This window comes from Scardinius erythrophthalmus, assembly GCF_964197995.2.
Source record: "Scardinius erythrophthalmus genome assembly, chromosome: 21".
Lineage (NCBI taxonomy): Eukaryota > Metazoa > Chordata > Actinopteri > Cypriniformes > Leuciscidae > Scardinius > Scardinius erythrophthalmus.
In genome coordinates, this window is record NC_138241.1 from 19,617,819 (window position 1) to 19,637,666 (window position 19,848).

At 38.4% G+C, this 19,848-nt stretch overlaps 2 protein-coding genes across 2 annotated transcripts; one reads left to right on the plus strand and one right to left on the minus strand.

The window, feature by feature from the left end:
• The first annotated feature begins 5,338 nt into the window (after window positions 1–5,338).
• six1a (SIX homeobox 1a) lies at window positions 5,339–7,623 on the plus strand. Its single transcript, XM_081351565.1, has 2 exons — window positions 5,339–6,231; window positions 6,944–7,623. The coding sequence occupies exons 1-2, from the start codon at window positions 5,672–5,674 to the stop codon at window positions 7,233–7,235; spliced, it is 852 nt and encodes a 283-aa protein (XP_081207691.1). The 5' UTR covers window positions 5,339–5,671; the 3' UTR covers window positions 7,236–7,623.
• An 8,704-nt stretch (window positions 7,624–16,327) lies between these two features.
• six6a (SIX homeobox 6a) lies at window positions 16,328–19,138 on the minus strand. The gene is made up of 2 exons (XM_081350423.1): window positions 17,861–19,138; window positions 16,328–16,989 (listed from the first exon to the last, which is right to left on the minus strand). The coding sequence occupies exons 1-2, from the start codon at window positions 18,430–18,432 to the stop codon at window positions 16,824–16,826; spliced, it is 738 nt and encodes a 245-aa protein (XP_081206549.1). The 5' UTR covers window positions 18,433–19,138; the 3' UTR covers window positions 16,328–16,823.
• Window positions 19,139–19,848: the final 710 nt, after the last annotated feature.

Here is a 19,848-nt window from a genome sequence, read left to right on the forward strand (position 1 = left end):
ATGTTATGTCTACAGTGGATGTTAAATATTCAGACCGACAGGAAACATGCAAATAAAAAGATTTAAGTAGCCAGGGAGGGGAGGTGAAGCAGAGACCTGATACAGAAAGGCCAGGCCGGGTGCTGGAAAATCAGCGGTGATCGTTTGCACATGCCTGGTGGTCTGGAGCTTGTTAGCAAGCTGCTCTTGCCTCAGACTCCTAAATTCAAATAAACAGGAGGGGGATTTCTGGAGGCCTTGTCGCCTCCCGTTAGGGGGGTCCAGACGGAGGTAGAGAAACAGACAGAGAAATTGTCTCAGTGACTGTTACAGATGGCACTTACGGGCATTGTGTGGATCTCAAATGCATTGTCGCAGTTTTAAAACCACATAAACTCAAGCTAGCCAGCCAAACAATTTGATACCAAAGCTTTTCCCTGAAATTTTGTTCGGATGCCAAACAAATCTGAATATACCGTCATCTCAGCAGCATTGCTAGGACTCGCTCGCAGAGGAGGGGAAAACAAAACAGGACAAAAGGGCGAGCGAGATAATTGGGACAAATTGTATGAGGAGAAGAAATAGGAGCATTGTCACCTGTTCCCCAACAGCCTAGGTGACCCTGTTGCCATGAGAGATGGCCAGGTATCAGATAACACCCCGCTCCAACAATGAACGCAGAGGGAGAGAAGAGTTTTTTGTGAGTTGGGAGCTCATATTTTGGCATTAACAACATGCAAAGAAAAAAGTGACGGTGATCGAAACTGCTCAAACGTACCGCACACTGAGCATCAATGAGAAGCAGTAATAAAAAAACATGAACCTCTCAAACTGAGCCTTATTAAAAACTATGACCTCTCACCTTTGGGGGTTTCAAAAAGAGGGGGGACTTAACCCTGAATAGCAAACAGAGCTGGATTTGTAACCTGAACCTCCCCCCACGCCCCCACTAATGAGAGGTGAAAGGGCACACGCTGCTCCTCAGCTGCGTCTCATACCTGCGTGTGTAAGAGAGAGAATATATATGAACCAGACCAATAAGTGTGAATTTGTAAATGTAAATGCAGAGTGCCAGATATACTTGCTGACAAGGGAATGTGAACAGCAAACATTTTCCGTCAGTTTGAAGTCTAAAGCTGAGCGTGAGCATGGGTGATGTGCATAAACGCCACTCATACATGTTGAACCTGAACTACAACTAACTGCTTATAAGCCTGAATAATATCAAATCGTGTCATCAAACTTGCATTCTTTGCCTTTAGGGATATGAGTCTGTCATCCTGTCATTCATCTTTACTGAACTTTGACCTCTGCAGCCTTGCACAATTTCTTTGGTATGCCTGCCCAGAGAGAGAGAGAGAGAGAGAGAGAGAGAGAGAGAGAGAGAGAGAGAGAGAGAGAGAGAGAGAGAGAGAGAGAGAGAGATGGAAGGAGAGCTATGGGGTCAATTTTTCATACAGCACACATTTTGTGCAGTATATCAGGCCACTAGTACTTTTCGGATATTGCTAAACTTGTGTTTCTGCAAACAGCTGTGGGTTGCTACAATTCAAAAAGATGCTATATATATATTATAGGGTTATAGGGTTTGGTTAGTATATGTATATGGTGTGTCATCGGTTAGATAGAAAAAAGGGTGATTGAATGGCACATATCATTAAAAGTGAAGAGGATAAGCATAAGGATTTTAGTGAAACATACACACACACACACACACAAACACACACACGCAGGGGTTAATCTATGCCCCTGGTGAAATTGGACCACAGAGTGTGAGAGCACAACTGTTTTTTTCATTACTTCTTCTGACAGCCCACACACACCACTTTGTAAGAGTGCAGGACAGACATTATTCTTGAATTAATTCAATTAGTTTTACCTTGTTGTTCCAGATTCTGAGCTGAAACCTCATCTGCAGTGTGAATAGAAGAATATAAAAACAAGACACACACACACACTGTAAAAAAAAATTTATTTATATATATATATATATATATATATATATATATATATATATATATATATATATATATATATATATATATATATATATATATATATATATATATATATATATTCATGATTTGTTATCACTTTTTTCTGTCAAAACAACTTAGATAATTCATGTGGTTCAGATAACATAATATTTTGGGTTTCTGTTGATTAAACCAATGTCCTTCATTGTATTAACTAAAGTACATGAAATAGATCATAAATATTTAACAGAAGGCATTTCATATAATATAGCCTATGTTTATTTGTGGCAAAAGCAGATAGATGTCACTGGCTGGCGCCCTCTTCCTGTAGTACGAAAATATGACACTTTGAGTTTGGAGTTTGCCATGGATGTATTTGGATTTATTGTGCAAGTAATATATTGTTTTTCTCCTTTAAAAAAAATGTATTGGTATTGAGCCTGTTTAAATAAAATATGCCATCATAAAACAATTCCCATTCCGTTTGATGAATATGTCTAATTATTTTCACAAAGATATTTCGTGTTTAGTTTCAGATATGTTATCTTCTCAATCTCATCACCGGATTGCTTTCTAGAATCCTCAAATGATTAAAAAAGAAAGAAAGTTACATTCTCTCCATTGCAATGCGCTGTAATCAAAATGTAATCATCCAACAAGAAAATCTTGCGTTTTCTATCTATCCATTGAACTTATTCTATATTATATTCTAATAATTTTTTCAGCTTGATTGACCATTAATTAAATTCAAATTGGTCGAAACTAATTTTACTTTTAAAAAATGTAAAGAAGCAACTAAGCTACACTTTTTTTTATTTCTTTTTTTTTATTAGGTAGGCTAATGTTTTCGTGTAGTTATCCAAATCTAAACCATTCAAATAATTTTAGTTCAGACTAACTTATGTGAACGAATATAGTATGCCTATATAGGGCCTATATAGTATGACTTTGTTGCATAATTACAGTCGGTCATTTACCCCTGCATCTAATTACAGGCATGCAAACAAAACAAATGCAACTAAATAATGTTTAAAAATGCATTCAACAATGCAACTGTTATTGAAAATAACGAATTAAGATAAAAAGCTTCATTATCTGATCAATATTCCTTTAACTGGTGATATGCAATAGTGCTGGATTGTTTTCCCTCTCAAACGGCTGCAACAACGTCTAATTAGCGGTGGATTCTCCGACGCTCAGTCTTTCATTTACACCTCGCAGAGAACTCATAAACACACACTCAGTGAAAAGAAAACAGTTTACACCTTCACAGTGGTGGAGCACGGACTACTAAACATGAAATATGGTGACATTTATGTTGCACTTATTAGGATGTTTTGTGCGTGTGAGTGTGTGTGCGCCCTCAGCCCCTCACCCTGTATCATCACAACTCAATGGCACCGTCGGGGCCGCGCTGTGCGTGAGCGCGCGCGCGCGCTTCTGTTAGTTAGTCCAGAACATCTTGAAATGATCATGAACTGAGAGCGGGCACGACGCCGTCCTGGGGGCTGGTAGAGGATCTGGTGTGATGGAGGGGGTGCATTGTGCTGGACATACTACCGTAACCTGAGCAGAGAAGCCATCGACCCACGTACAGTTCAGGACAGAGCCGAGGAAACCGTTTTAGCCAGCATTTATGCACACATTTAGACATTTTCTAAGAATATATTTATGCACATCATAGAATTATATCGATGACACTTCACATTACTGTGCATTTACAAAAACAATTAATATTTGCTTGATCTGGTTGTATAATTCGTGATTAATTTAAACAAAGTGTGATGTTTCAAAAACTATGCATTATGTGTAGCTAACATTTGAGTTTTGTTTTATTGACTCGAGAAGGAGCTCAGATTAAGAATTTATTTACAATTCTGATTCTCATAGAAATAGAAGTAGATTATTCTAAAATGCAGTTAACATCTGCTTGCTGAGTAAACTGTTCAAAGGCATTAAAAACCATTAAGAAAAAAAAAAAGAGGGGGAGGATGTTCGACTGAACACGAATGATTGTTTTCACAGGTGTTAAGGGGGCCAATTAAAGATTACACAGATACTAATTAGCATTAGGGAATATTTAGAGTCCAAAATCCTCACCACGTTCTAAAATGTATAGAAAAAAAAAGTAATATAAAAATAAAATAAAAAAATAAACAGCCTCAGGCGGACCAGCTGGATTTCCCGGAGTCATGTTACGGATATCTTGAGAGATAAAGAGCTGTGACCGGGAGACTAAGAGCTCGTCAAGCTCACAAGTTATTCGCTAATGGATCGGTATAGTGTTTCAGACCCACCTTACAAAACCACACAGACCAAATGCTTCAACGACGGGGCTTATGCGTATTTTCAACTAAATATAATTAATTTTAAAAAAAGCACAATATGCACTGTTAAAAAAAAGGGTTCTTTAATAGATCATAGATTCGGGGAAAAGTGTTCTTTAATTAAAAGAAGAGATAAAAAAAATTCTAGGTGTTTTATTGAACGCTCTTCAGGCCACCTTTAACTCATACACGGTTTTTAAAATAAATCCGAATATAGGCTAACTTTGTAATCTATAGGTTTTTATATGGCATCAATCTGTAGGCCTAACTTTTATTAGTTCTGATTGGAACCTTTTTAAGATATATGTGACATTTTTAAGAGAGGCCTTTACAATGGATTAATCAAAGCAATTTATGACTATATAAGTTACCAGGAAACACTATTAGAAATAAAATCGAATTCATGTATAGATTTAAGACGTTGTATTAAATTCATAATTCAAATAATAAGACTAAGGTCATTATTTCTTCAGAAAGTAAGACCTCAGGTAATTCATATCGTATTTTGACGCATGAAAGAGAATGCTGTATGAAATTATTTCCATATTTATTAATTATTATAGATATTGTTGCCTTTATCATTGATTAATTATAACACGAAGGCAAGAGTATCTTTACCTAATTTACGATAACAGACTGAATTAAAAAATAATATATTCAGAGATTCTGTATCTCCCTTTGACACACTCTTAAATCCATCATCAAACCTTCTGGCCCACTAGAATTGACAAGCAGTTAAAATGCCACCCAATTGAGCGCACACATTGCTCTCGTTTTTTGTATGATAAATGATAGAATTAATCTATAATAGCTAATAACTGAAAATAAAGCACAAATGCAAACCATATCATTTTATAATTAAAATAACCAATATCTCTATTCTGTGATGTCAAGAAAAACAGAAGGGGATGTAAATGCTGCTGTGGAGGTGCTTGTGATCATTTAATAATTGATTAGTAGCCTATCAACGGGTTAGTGTGAGTGAGTATGTGCGTATGTGCGTGTGTGCGCGCGTGTGTGTGTGTTCAAGGTCTCCAGTTTCAGGCCTTGACGTCCGCCCTCCGGGGAGGAAACGGAACGGATCTGAAACGCAGTTCTGCTCTGCCTGCCGGTTCCACAACAGACCGGGGCGAGCTAATCACGGGATGACGCTGTGCTGGGGTTCTCTGTCATATATCCACAAGGACAAACTGCATCGGAATCTCACGTGTGCAGCCCAGAAGAGTGACAGCGGTGCCACACAACCGGATAACAGACGGTTATTAAAATTGGAGCTGCATCAACAGATAAACGTGGCACGGGGCTTTTTGTCCCGGGGCTCATTGGAGAGGAATATCCACAGAGCCTTGGATTAGGAGGGTATTACTTGGTGGATTCCATCGGGGCGCCATGTCAATCTTGCCCTCTTTCGGCTTTACGCAGGAGCAGGTCGCGTGCGTCTGCGAGGTGCTGCAGCAGGGTGGGAACCTGGAGAGGCTCGGACGTTTCCTTTGGTCCCTGCCAGCCTGCGACCACCTCCACAAGAACGAATCCGTGCTGAAAGCGAAGGCCGTGGTGGCCTTCCACCGGGGAAATTTCCGCGAGCTCTACAAGATATTGGAAAGCCACCAGTACTCCGCGCACAACCACCCGAAGCTGCAGCAGCTGTGGCTGAAGGCTCACTATGTGGAGGCGGAAAAATTGCGGGGCCGCCCGCTGGGCGCTGTGGGCAAATACCGAGTGCGCAGGAAATTCCCTTTGCCCCGTACGATCTGGGACGGCGAAGAGACCAGTTACTGCTTTAAGGAGAAGTCTCGGGGCGTGCTGCGTGAATGGTACACGCACAACCCCTATCCATCTCCAAGGGAGAAGCGGGAGCTGGCGGACGCAACGGGACTGACCACAACACAGGTCAGCAACTGGTTTAAAAACAGGAGGCAAAGAGACCGGGCAGCCGAGGCAAAAGAGAGGTGAGATCTTGATTTAAAAAAAGGAATGATAATAATAAATATAGAAACATAATTAGGCTAAAGTTTTTTGAGAGTAGGCTATGCAAACTGAAGTGCACGAACACCTTTTAAAAAAATAAAGCGAAATAATTGCAGTCACGCGCAATGAGAACAACAATATTTGACAAATGTATAGCCTAACTATATTAAAAACAAAATGTAGTCACTCAAATTTAACTTATTTTATAATTTGTATTTTATATTAAAACTGTTTTTTGTTTTTTTTTGGTTAGAATAAAAAAAATCTATTTTTGCTCTAACGAACGAAACAAGAGAAAAGGAAGAGCATTTTTTCTTATTGCACTGATTGCACTAATTTAATTACAGATTTTGAAAGTTTGATTCAGTATAAATATTGATTTGCGTTTTGTAATAAGTCTAAAATCGTCTTGAATTCAAGAAACGCTTCTTTCGTAAATCTAGGATGACAGTTATCTTTTTAGACATGTTGACATAAGCGAAGTATAGGCCTATAGCCTACATAAGTGCGAAAACAATTTTTACTGTTTTAAAAAAGCATCAGTTTGTCTTTAGCCGATGTAAGATGATATTTTGAAACCATAACACTTTGTTAAACACTATCTAATAGGCTAATATGTAGCCAAATTTTAGGCCTATGACAAGTCAGTTAGGCCCATATATAATATGTTAAAATGTAATATTCATCCAACAGAGAAAACAGCGAGAACAACGGCGTTGGCGGTAAGCAGAGCCAGCGGTCTCCGCTCGACGGAGTGAAGTCGCTGATGTCCAGTTCGGAGGATGAATACTCTCCGCCGCAGAGTCCCGAGCACAACCCCGTGCTCCTCCTGCAGGGGAACATCAACTCTCCCGTGGCTCCCGCATACCCAATGCCCGGCCTCGGTGCGCAGCATTCGGTGCACAGCATGCAAGGACATCCGCATCAGATCCACGATTCACTGTTGGGATCTCTAACATCCAGCCTTGTGGATTTAGGATCTTAGGATTTCCCGTTCACATTTTTAAGCGACAAGACTTCTAAGCATAATCGATATTTACGGCATTACCGCATATTCTTATGACGCAGAGGACGTTTGCTGATATAAACTATTCTATTGCAAATGATTAGAAAAGGGGGAGTTTTAAAAGAGTTTCTCTGAGTTTTGGGAATTGTGAGTTTACTGGAAAAGTGCATTAAATTAGTAAAACCAGCGAGGCCAATATTTAAGAGTATTCTCACTATTGTTGGATGCATAAACTTTTAATAATTTATGATGTTTTAATCAAAGTTAATTTATAGAAATTGTTCTGTATTGGACAGGATTCGAAGAGCAGGGATTTTAATGAGAAAGACATTGGCTTTCAAACATCTTCAACTAAACTATGGATGTGAAAACTGGTTTGGTTCTTTTTATTTTAATTTTTTTTTTTTTTTTTTATGAAATACAGCCTAATGTGTATCCTCTACATTTACGAACTTCTTGTAGTTTTAAAAACAGTGGCTCTCAAACATCAATTTTATTTGTCAAAATCTTCGACACATCATCAACACTTTGAGCGTGTTAATAAAAAAAAATATCAGACGACAATTAATAAACACACAGCCTCAAAATAATAAAAATATGTCAATCCACGTGACACATCCAAGCCGGAAGAGGGCATGGGCGCGTGAAAAATGAGAACGCCTGAAACGTCAACAAGAAAAATTGGCCCTTAAGCAGAGGGGCAGAGAGACGCCAAGGCGCCAGGGTGCGCGCAGGGCCGAGCTTGACTTTTTGACCGTTATTCAGTAAAAAACAAAAAAAAAAACAAAAAAAAAAACTGGTCAAACACACACACACACACACACACACACACACACACAAAGAGAGAGAGAGAGTCACTTTAAGCCTTAACGTTAAGTTTGATAAACATTTATTAGTTAATTACAATGACCGACTTATGACAAAAATGAGAGAGAGGGAGAAAGTATTGCTATTTTTTCATTTTTTATTTTCAGTTCTGGGCCACTGAGAATTGACACCATCCGCAAGTTCCGCTCTAAAAACCCTACACCCAAAACGCCTCGTCCACCCAAACCACTACAAAACAGCGTCGACCCAATTTAAAACAATTATGAACTTTTTCTTCTTCTTTTTTTTAGTAGCCTAATAGCCTACAGACACTGCCAAACAATTTTTAACAAATAGAAAATAACTGAAGATTTAAAAAAAATTCTAATTTGTCACAGATTTGCTGACATTTTTAAGACATAGGCCTATAGGCTATGAAAAATGACAATACATTTCTGCAGCTCTGCATAGGAAAGCTAAAGTTTCTGGAATATTCTGCTGTGCGATCAGCTCTTTCTGTCTCTCTTACCTCATATAGTCTCGTGTCAGTGTAAATGGTTGTGAACAGAGAGCGCGGAGGGTTTCCGGGCCCTAATTAGAAACATTCTCCGGGTGTAGAGGGGCTTGATTGCAAAAACGAAGGGGACACCCTTCCAACCTGCAGCCACAGGGTGTTGCACAACAGAAATGTACCTTTGGAGTTCAATAAAGTCTGTCTGTCTGTCTATCTTAAGAGATTTGAAAGGAATATTTATTAGGCGGTCACTTCTGACAAAACATAAACACAGGTGATTTTTTACAAAATATCATATTGTGCCTGACCTAAATTCAGGAACCCATAGAATTCTTCCAACAATGGCCAATCCTGCCTGAAAGTCAGCTGTGGTTTTAATCAATTATATTTCGCACATAAACATTCCTTATATACTTTCCTCTTGTTGGAAGTTTCTACAAACCAAGAAACTGATAAATACAAATACTAAAAATTTGGATTTCATTTTTGCGTAGCCAATTCTGTTTTCTCTTAACCAATTCGTATAGACCACATTTTGGTATCAGAGTAACAGTTTAAAGACACACTCTTAGAAATAATAAAGGGTTTTCACATAAAAATAACCCTTTTTAGTTCCCAAAGAACCTTTCAGTGAGTGAACAGTTCTTAAAAGAAAGAAAAAAGAACATTTTAATAATCTAAAGAACCTTTTTCTAATATAATGAAATTGTGCAATAGAAAGGTTCCATGAATGTCAAAGGTTCTGATGCCATACTTTTAAGAGTGCTAATCAAACCCTCAACCACACTGTCATTATTAAACATCTTGTTGTTTCAGTCCACACATTGAAGTTTCTTCATCACATTGAAGGGAAAGCATCTTTACACTACACAACACACCTCAAATGATTGGTTGAGGTCAGTACTTTTTTAATTTAAAGGTATAGCGGAGGATTTTTTACTTCCGGGTGGATCACCTATACTATTGGTCCTCCTAATTGTCAATCATTCTGGTGAATCAATCAAACTTTTCAAAAAGTGGAGAGGGCGGGTCTTATCTAAAATTCAGAAAGATCCTCCACTATACCTTTAAGGTCAGAATAAAACAAAAAAAGTTATTTTTTTATCTATCTTCTAAGTATTTCACTTTGCTCTGGATATAACTAATGATTTTCTGTTCACTGATGTTCTGTTTAAATCATATCTCCAACTGCAAACCATGAAGCAAATAAATGAATATGAGACTAGATCGAGTCAAAAGTGTTGTATTCTCTGGCACAGACAAACTGCTGTGAAATGCCTCCGGTGGCAAGCCTGAATGTGACAGGCAATCTCACACTCACACGCACTATCTGTTTGTCAGGTAGCTTCACCTGCACAGGTAAGTCACTCAGCCAGAACTCAAGGAAACTGACTCATAAAGGGTTTTGGGGGGGAGGGGGCGACACTGAAGGAGCTTTTAAAGTGAGTCTCAGGAGAGCCAGAAGAGGGAGATTTTGTTACCAGTGATGCATTGACCTGACAACACTTCAACCAGCCAGACCCCCGACAAAGACAAACATGTGTTTGTGGGAAAGGGATATGGGTGATACGTCAGTTTTAAAATCCACTTTTCTGAAGGTCACTGAAACTCAAGCAGCCATTTCTCACTTGCACACAGAGAGAGACAGAGAGAGAGAGAGAGAGAGAGAGAGAGAGAGAGAGAGAGAGAGAGAGAGAGACAGACAGACAGACAGACAGACAGACAGACAGATAGATAGATAGATAGATAGATAGATAGATAGATAGATAGTAGATAGATAGTAGACAGACAGACAGACAGACAGACAGACAGACCAACAGACAGACAGATAGATAGATAGATAGATAGATAGATAGATAGATAGATAGATAGATAGATAGATAGATAGATAGACAGACAGACAGACAGACAGACAGACCAACAGACAGACAGATAGATAGATAGATAGATAGATAGATAGATAGATAGATAGATAGATAGATAGATAGATAGATAGATAGATAGTAGATAGATAGTAGACAGACAGACAGACAGACAGACAGACAGACAGACAGACAGACAGATAGATAGATAGATAGATAGATAGATAGATAGATAGATAGATAGATAGATAGATAGATAGATAGATAGATAGATAGATAGATAGATAGATAGACAGATAATGTGTGAAATACCATTAATTCACTATAGATAGATTCTAACATATTTGCAATAAAAAGGTGAATGTTTGAAACAATGCTTGTCAGAAGAAAGACATCATAATTTTGGCATCTCGTTCAGGCTTGGAAACATTAAGCCAAACTTTCACTCCCCAGAGAGGGAGAGAGAGAGAGAGAGAGAGAACAGGATAAAACTCTAGATGGCTCCATTAAAGAAAGAAAAAAACTCAGGAAATGAAAACAGAAATATGATAGCTTCCTGTTTTTCATTGGAACTCGGAGCATTCTCCTTTTGGGGTATAATTATTACAATGAGATCAGTGTGATATAGTCCAAAACCTTCGACACGCATACACACCCTCATTTTGTAGTCTATTCCAGGTTTCTCTGGCGTGCTTCTGCTGGCTGACATTCCAGTGGCAGTTCTGTCTCTCTGGATCACAGTGATCTAGATCCACATTGATTATGGAATTCCGGTAAAGTCCTGATATCAGCGGGAGAACTGGACTGACTACACAAAACAGATTCCCAGCAGGCATTAGAAAAGGGCTTCTCTTTCTTTTCTCATCTTTAACTTCTCATCTTACTAGGCCTATATGTGTTTTTTAGTCAAATCACAACTATCTGTTTTTTTACTCTGCTATGTCACTCTTCTGTGATTAATTATTTAGCTAGTTATGTAGGCTAACTTACATATTCATTGTCTACAAGTGCATAAATGAAGCATAATCAGCTTTACATTCAATATTTCAATGAAAAGGTTTCTAAAACAGACATAGCCTATCTAATTTCCTGATAAAACAGTAGGGAATATGAGCATCCGAAAACACACATTTCACTTATTTGCCTGTCGCACACATTTTAAAAGCCTGCACACTTTGTTTTGCTAACACATTGACTCGGTTGTCTTGACTCATTAACTCATTAGTCTTAGCAGGAGCTTGTAATAACCATAATTACTGTGGCTGCAGGGTTACTTACCACAATGTCTCTTCTGCCCTCTGGTGGTAATGTTAAGCATAAACCTAGTTCGAATCAGGAAGGCTGGAGTTTGCACTTCTGTTATTCTAAATCACAGCAAATGGGTGAAAACAGCAAATTATACGTTAAAACTCGAATATAAGTTGATATATAGCTTTAAAATTCTAAAATTAAGAGAGACTGACGGAGAAAATCATGCGACGCGGAAATAATAGGAAATAAGAAGAGCAAAGAAAAACAGTCTTAGACATAGGCCAACAAACAATTATAGGAGGTTGTACACACGACACATTATCTATAAATGATGTGTGTATCCGTTCTGTAGGCTAATGGCAAAGCTTATAGATTTTGGAGAATGAACTGTAAACTTCGATTTTTTTTTTTATGTCGAGAAGAGCAGGTATTTGGTATTTGTCTCCCCCTAGCGACTGATGTGAGGTATTGCATTATAAAACACTTGTCTACTCATCGTTGCCTACCTGTATAAAGTTCAGATGTAATTTTGTGGTTGTCCTGCAGGAGTTTGTCTCCTCGTGGGCACTAGATCTATGACGGTTTTAAGGTAAGTTACGAAGCTTTTAAGTTGCCAGAATTGTGCCCATTTCTCTAGATTGATCCAGATTGATTGTCGCTGTAGTAATACTCTTAAGTATTTTTTTAGTGGAAGCAACAAGACACTACAGGTGATCATGTTGGCTACGGTCACGTGCTCACAGTCGAATAGCTCTAGCGTATTGAGAAGCTGTCAAGATCCGAGACTAAAGCTTCAGATCGAGCACAATTACTGGCTGAATATCGCTTTTCAATAACCCTCGTGCTAGTTTTCTTCTGACAGCTTTTATGTGACATTGTTGTCGGCTTCATTTTTCTGACTGCAAGAGACGACAACATTCTGTCATAATAATTGATTACTTCACCATCGCTCCTGGAATTCAATTCACTTTTGTTTTTTTTTTCTTTAAGGAGATTTAACGTTTCCGGTTCTTGTTAGAAGTTGTTACGAGGCCGCGGTCGAAAAGCAGTTTTGTATCTTGCCACGCTCTCGTTATTGATTTGTCTGTAAAGATCAGACTAAAAAATACATCACATCAGACATCATGCTGCACAGCCATTAAGAACCTCAAATTAATATATTTATATAATTATGAAATGTTCAGGAACTTTGTGACGTAAAAAAAAAAATCGTGAAAAACTTTATGAATTTTTGGTTGATCTATTATGACGATTTGTTCATCAATTTTGTTCTTGTTTTATAACAACATTCATGATTTGACCAGGTTAAAAAAATACTTATTGAGATCAAAATCCCTTTTACAAGAGTGATCGAGACAATTCTTAGCCTAAGTGTTTTAATAATTTCAATGTAGTTTTAACAGTTAGATTTGTTAAATTAGTTTCAATAATTAGATTTAATGTGGCCGGAAAAGTCAGAAATAGGGATAGTTCATCCAAGTTCATTGTTGTGGTTTTGGACCCCGCTGACTTTCATTGTATGGGCAAAAACAGTTGAAGCATTCTTCAAAAGATCTTCTTTTGTGTTTCGCATAAGAAAGAACGTCAAATACTACATGTTTGGAACGAGAGTAAATGATGGCAGAATTGTAATTTTTGGTGAACTATTCCTTTACTTTTGCTTATGTTAGTGTAGATTTAAAATATGACAAAATTAGTTTAATGTGATTTAAAGAGGTATACATAAATGCAATAGCCAATCCAACGCAAGGCAATTGAAAAGTGTGGGTTCATGTCGTGTAGCTGTCCACGGTGCTGAATGGCGCCTATTTCACCGAGTGCGATTCTGTTATTGACAAAAGCAAAACATTTTGTTTGTGTGTGTGTGTGTGAGAGAGAGAGACAGAGAGAAAGAATTTCACTGACATACAGAGTATGTAGATATCCATGTAAGTTTGGACCATGATTTGATGTAGCCTACAGACTATGTCTGTGTAGGACCTCAAATGTACGAATAATCTTTTAAATGATCTAGAACACTCTTGAACACTTCCCCCACTTGCTTTTGAAACAACTAGAACTATATCCGTTGTAGATCCTACCTTCGTGAAAAAAATGGGAAACGTATTGATGAACCTATAATGAACTCCATTGTAAGTCGCTTTGGATAAAAGCACCCGCTAAATGAATAAACATTTATAACCTATATATTTTCCAGTTATACAGTGCCATTTATGGTTGTTTTGTGGTCTTACCGACTAAAAAGGGCACTGAGCTGGAAGTCGTGCCACGCCACATTTGACCACCAGAGGTCGCAGCCAAAATCAAATTCTACAAAATAAACATGCATTTATGACCAAAGACGAAAGCACAAATATGAACCCTATAAGGACCACATTTCCAATGCTAACGGTTAGAGATTGGGTTTGCTTTATATTTTACATTTAGCAGCTGCAGACGCTTTGATCCAATGTTATGTAGGCTAATCCAAGGGAGAAGACAATGTAAGTGTTGCCATATCAAAGTATACCAGAGTGCATAGCACTTTAAAAAAAGAAATAAAAAGGCAAATAGGATACCTACATTACCTAGCCAGTTAAGTGCTCCAAAAAGAGGCTTGTTTGCAGTCGTTTTTGGACAAATGAATTGGATATTTGTTATTTGATTGACGCACAAAAGGCAACGTTTAAGTAGGCTATAATTTTGCAGAGTACAGAAACAAAAAAGTGTAGTTCACACATACAATTGCCAATTATAGAAAAATCGACGTTCACTAAGAGGAATTTACAAGACTTTTACATTTTAACTAGGCACCCCACTCCTTTTCTAATTGGACCAATTTATATAGCCTCTAGCTACATTAGCGTTATTTTAAAAAGTTGATTTTTGAGGCTTGTTTGACCATTGTCTTTCCACTTGCAGAATGACTATGCTATAGAAACGTAAACAACTTACATTTTTAATGTTAAATCGAAAGTGATATATAAAAAAAGGTTTATTGAGTAGTGCATTGTTATTGTTATTATTAGATAGGCTACTTAGCTAGACTTCTAGACAGTGAACTCCTCAGTTAATCGTCCCAGAACGTCACACACAAAGTTTGGATTTCTGTACCTCTGGCAACCCCGGCGGAGAGTTTCCATGCTGAGGTTTGGGGAGGGGAAGGCGGGGTGCTTCTTTGTTAGCTCGGCCCTCTCCAACTCGTCATTAGTGCTGATTACCGTTGACCAATTTGACAACCTTATTGACTGCTAAAAAAGACTTTTTCATCGTCCCACCCTGCACTCCCCAGAGCTCAAAAGAAACGGAAATTCTCCACCATTCTGTATCCAGTGTTTAAAATAAAGCCGTGCTCCTTTCCCCTCCCTTGCTTTGGCTCCTATTTTTCCCTTTTTCTCGGAAGGAACACTTGGTTTGGCCCCGCCGTTGTTCAGACTGAAAGAGGATTGAAAAATACAGCTTGTGCTTTTTATTGGGAGCGTTAATGAATGGCGCGGGTTAAACCCAGGTGCGCGCAGTGAACCCTTCAGGCAGTTGGGAAACAGAGGCGCTGTGTTTTTGCGCCTGCTCCTTCACTCAATTAGCCTACGACATAAACATCTTCAGCAGATTTGAGCACTAACAACAGCGTCGTCGTGCTTTTAAAATAAAATAAAATATTTAGAAAACATTTATAAACAGTTATTTTTCATCTATCATTTGGAAGGATGTAAATAAAAGTTATTTTCCTTTTCTTCTTGTCTATTGCACTTGACAAAGACAAACCATTCTTTTTGAAAATAAGTAATATTACGAATGTTCAATTTTTAAGTACAATCAACTTGGATATTTAAGTAATTTCAACTTAAATTACATTAAACTGACTTAAAATGAGTTGAATCGTGTACAGCTTGTAAATAAAAGTTGAAAATTGCTTAACTTATTTTGATGAGTTAAAGCAATGTAAAAACATATGTTATAACTTCATGATCATATAAAAAATTTTTTTTACAGTATTTTGTTGTGATTATAGCAGTCGAAAAATTAAAATCTGAACAATGCCACAAGGCGAATTAACCTATAGATTTAAAGAAATGTACATCCGAACAATGACACAAAGGCGAATGTAGATTTAAAGAAAAATATAGTTACTGTAAAAAAATAAATAAAAGTATAAGTTATTATATGTAAAACAATCTTGTAAATCACAAATACATTTTCAGCAATTCGCAGCAGTGCCAAACTCATTTGATAAATGATTTGTATGAAGCGTGCTTGGGCCGTATATAGGTTGTATTTAAACAGCAGATCACAGCTCGGGTTGTGTTGACATCCGGGAGAGCGTCGCGGCCTTTCGCTGACCCTGTGCTGTCAGAGCGCATTACACCACGCCAAGCGTTTTAGCCAATTACCGCTCGAGTGTGAGAGAGATTGAGCTCGCAGAGAGGCATTAAATCATGCAACATATTTGATCCCCGTCTGTTCCAAATCTGTTCTGCAGCATGTGACATTCACATTTTAAAATGCAATATGTTTACTTTCGGGTTGACACATGGGCCACATTAAAAATAAACATGGAATAACACATATTACATGGTTCAATTTGACTAATTATGTTACTGAACACACTGGAATAAGTGTCGTAAAGAAAATACAGTTGCTAATTTGCGATCGTATTTAATTCAACAGTGATTTTATTTTTTTTAATCATGTTATCATTTTTTCAAATGCACGACGCTCAGCATTACGCACAACAAAAATGATAAAAAAGCACACAAATAAAAGGCCTAGGGGCCGATGATATTTTAAATAATCAAATAAACATCGTTTATATATTAAAAAGGACAAGTGGACATTAAAACATTATTCAGTCTTTTCGTGATAAAGTAGGCCTACGCACACATACAATAATAGGTTTGGCCCTCCGATACTGAACATTCTTTTTTCTTTTCTTTTTGTCTTTCAAAAACTCCCTTTACCTGTCTTCTTGAGAAGTAGCCTAGGCCTACTGCGCATTTTGTTCATCGCATCAACGGTTGGAAAATGAAGTTGTGTGACGCTATTTTTCCATCCTTCATTTTAGCCTCTCTTTGGGCCGGTTGCAGGCACTGCATTTTTGTAGTTGTTAGATTGTCTCTTACAGTTCTTCTGTTTGCTCTTTTGAAGCCTGTCACGTTAGATGTCACATTCGCTGTCGCTGGAGGTGATGGAGATGGTGGAGATGGCCGCCTTGCTCGAGAGACTGACTTCTGGGCTTGAGGCGGGACCCAGGCGGTCTACTGTGGTGTCATCGTCCCCCAGCGATCGGACCGAGCCACCGGACAGAACCTGCTGCTGTAGCCTACAGGGGTGAAACCATACAAAATGTCAATGAGGATACGTAGACACTCGTTGTTTACAGTGGAGTGAAAATGCCTTCAGATCTCTGATGCATATAAGGTTAATCAGATTAAGATTGAATTATTTGAGTGTGGGAAACTACAAAAATCATTTGAGAAGATTATGCTCTTAAAGCAATCGAAGGTTGTAAGTGCATCAAAGATTGACTTTTCTTAGGCATTAATAAGTATAATCAACTTTGATGTTTAAGTCATTTCAACTTAAATTACATTAAACTGACTTAAAAAGTTGTTGTATCTTGTATGACAATTGCTTTGATTAGTTAGCAATGTCAAAACATGTTGTCAACTTATTGATCATATAATTTTTACAGTGTATGTTAATTTCAAACAAAGATACAGACAACATATTTTCATATAGTGCAAAAAAAAATTGAACTAGAAATATATGCAGGATATAAAAACCTACCTTGAATTACAGAATTTAAAACATAGGCCTACTGTAAATTTAACGATTTGATAAAGCGAGGAAGTGAGAATCAGAGCAGATCCGACAAATTAGCATCTTCATAACTCTGAGAAAATATATTTGTATTTGTTATATCTATTATGTAGTAGCCTATTTCTATTCTCATTAACCATTCCGGTATGAAATAGTATGCATCAGCAGAGATGTAATGTCAAATAATTAGCACATTTTGGTAACGTGAACAAAAGCAGCTTTGCCAACTACTGTCGGTTTTGACATTCATTTTAAGTTAAATTTGCGCGAGAAACTCCAACGAAATCGAATGTTTATTTCTTAGGAATAAAAATAATGAGAGCAAAGTAATAATAAAAACGAATATCCCAGTTCAATGGAGATCTGTATACCTGTTCTTGGCCGCTGCCGCCCGGTCTCTCTGCCTCCGGTTTTTAAACCAGTTGCCCACTTGTGTGGGTGTGAGTCCAGTCGCCTGCGCCAGCTCTCTTTTTTTGCTCGGGTTCGGGTAAGGGTCCTGCAGGTACCACTCTCTCAACAGATGCCGCGTCCTCTCCTTAAAGCAGTGTGTTTTTTGTTCACCGTCCCATATCGTCCGAGGCAGTGGAAACTTCTTTCGGACGCGGTATTTGTCCACGGGTCCCAACGGACGCCCACGGAGTTTCTCCGCCTCCTGGTAATGCGCCTCGAGCCAGAGCGCCTGCAGCTTCGCGTGTGAGTCCTTGGTGAATTTGTGGTTCTCCAGTATGTTGTAGAGCTCGCGGAAGTTGCCCGCGTGAAAGGCCACGACCGCGCGCGCGCGCAGGACAGACTCGTTCTTCCCGAGGACTTCGCAGGCGGACGGCGCCACCGGGAGTGACCAGAGGAAGCGGCCGAGCCTCTCCACGTCGCCGCTCTCCTCGAGAGTCTCGCAGACCCCCGCGACCTGCTGGGGGCTGAAATTCAAGATGGGCAGCTGGAACATGGAGACTGTAATCTCTCTCTCTTCTTTGGCCCTCCTTTCTGATGTTGCTCCTCGTCTGTATCCCCCGTCTTTTTGTTTAGCCTGCCTGTCAGAAAACGGCAAAAGTTAACAGCCGTGTCACAAAACGAGCTGAGGAGCGATGCCGTGCGGCAGGCTCAAGCAGCCTGGACGGCAAAATGTCTTCTTTGATTGAGTGTGAGCATAAAAAACTGGAAGCAAGGTGTTTTCCGAGGAAGGAAAATAAAAGAACATTTAGCCCCTGCTGCCGCTATTCTATTGGAGTTGTCAGATTGGCTGCCTGGTCGCCATGGACACACGTCAATCACTGTCAGGTTTGCCAATCACGCGTGAAGCTGCATTAGATTTCAGCACCACCCAGCGCGCGACAGCGCCTTTCAGTGAAAACGTCATTTTGACCTTTACGTTTGTGCTGCTCAGAGACGCCGAATGTAATGTTGTCGTTTGGTGGAAATCTGGAAGCAACCCCCTCTGAGTTGTCGATAAAACGAGGGGAAAGAGTGTCTGTTAAAATACAGCAGACATTAGAAAGACTTTCTATGAAAAGCATATAGGCTATACAGAATAAAAAATGATTGCTTATTCAAAGTTACACTTTTTACAAAATATTTGCATGGTTTTCACAGCGAAAACGTGAATGAATAGCTTTTACCAAACGCATAACATTTCTGTTTCCAAGATTTAGAACCTTGGAACTATAGTGCTCAGAATCACACTGTATAGACTTATTAATAAATACAATTATTTATAAAATATAGTCTATCACAAAACGAGGAATCTCAATTTAAAAATGCACAGAGAAAAAAAAAAAAAAAAAAAAAAACTAGTTGAGCGTGAGTTGTCAGTATAAGCCTATCAATATGAACTGGCACCATGGATAACAGCGTATCTTATGCGGCAGGACTAACTCAGAACCCCAAACCGTAACATATAAGTCTATGATGATAGGTAGGCTATATTCAATTTTCAGTACACATGTCCTCCGATTTCATTTCACACACTTCGTTTTGTGCTCTCTTAAGATGATAGATTAAAAGTGTCCGGTCTCATTAAAACATGCCTCGTTTCAGAGGTAAAGTTAAGTCTGTGGTAAGGGCCAGATATTATTTCACATAAATTCAACCGAAAGTGCTTTTTGAAATAGGGTTCGGCATGAAATTGTTCGTCTTTTGCCATCAGCTCTAGGGAGCTGTTGTCACGATGCGTCTCTCGCAGGATAATCAGAATGTCCAAAGGATTTTAATAGCTACACCTCATCAATTAGGCTAATATAAAATATACATGGATGCGTTTAAAATGTTGGTGAGTGACTTCACATTGTATATGACAGGGAACTTAAAATCCAATGGACACCGTAAAAATAAAATAAAAAAAATAAAAATCATATATATATATATA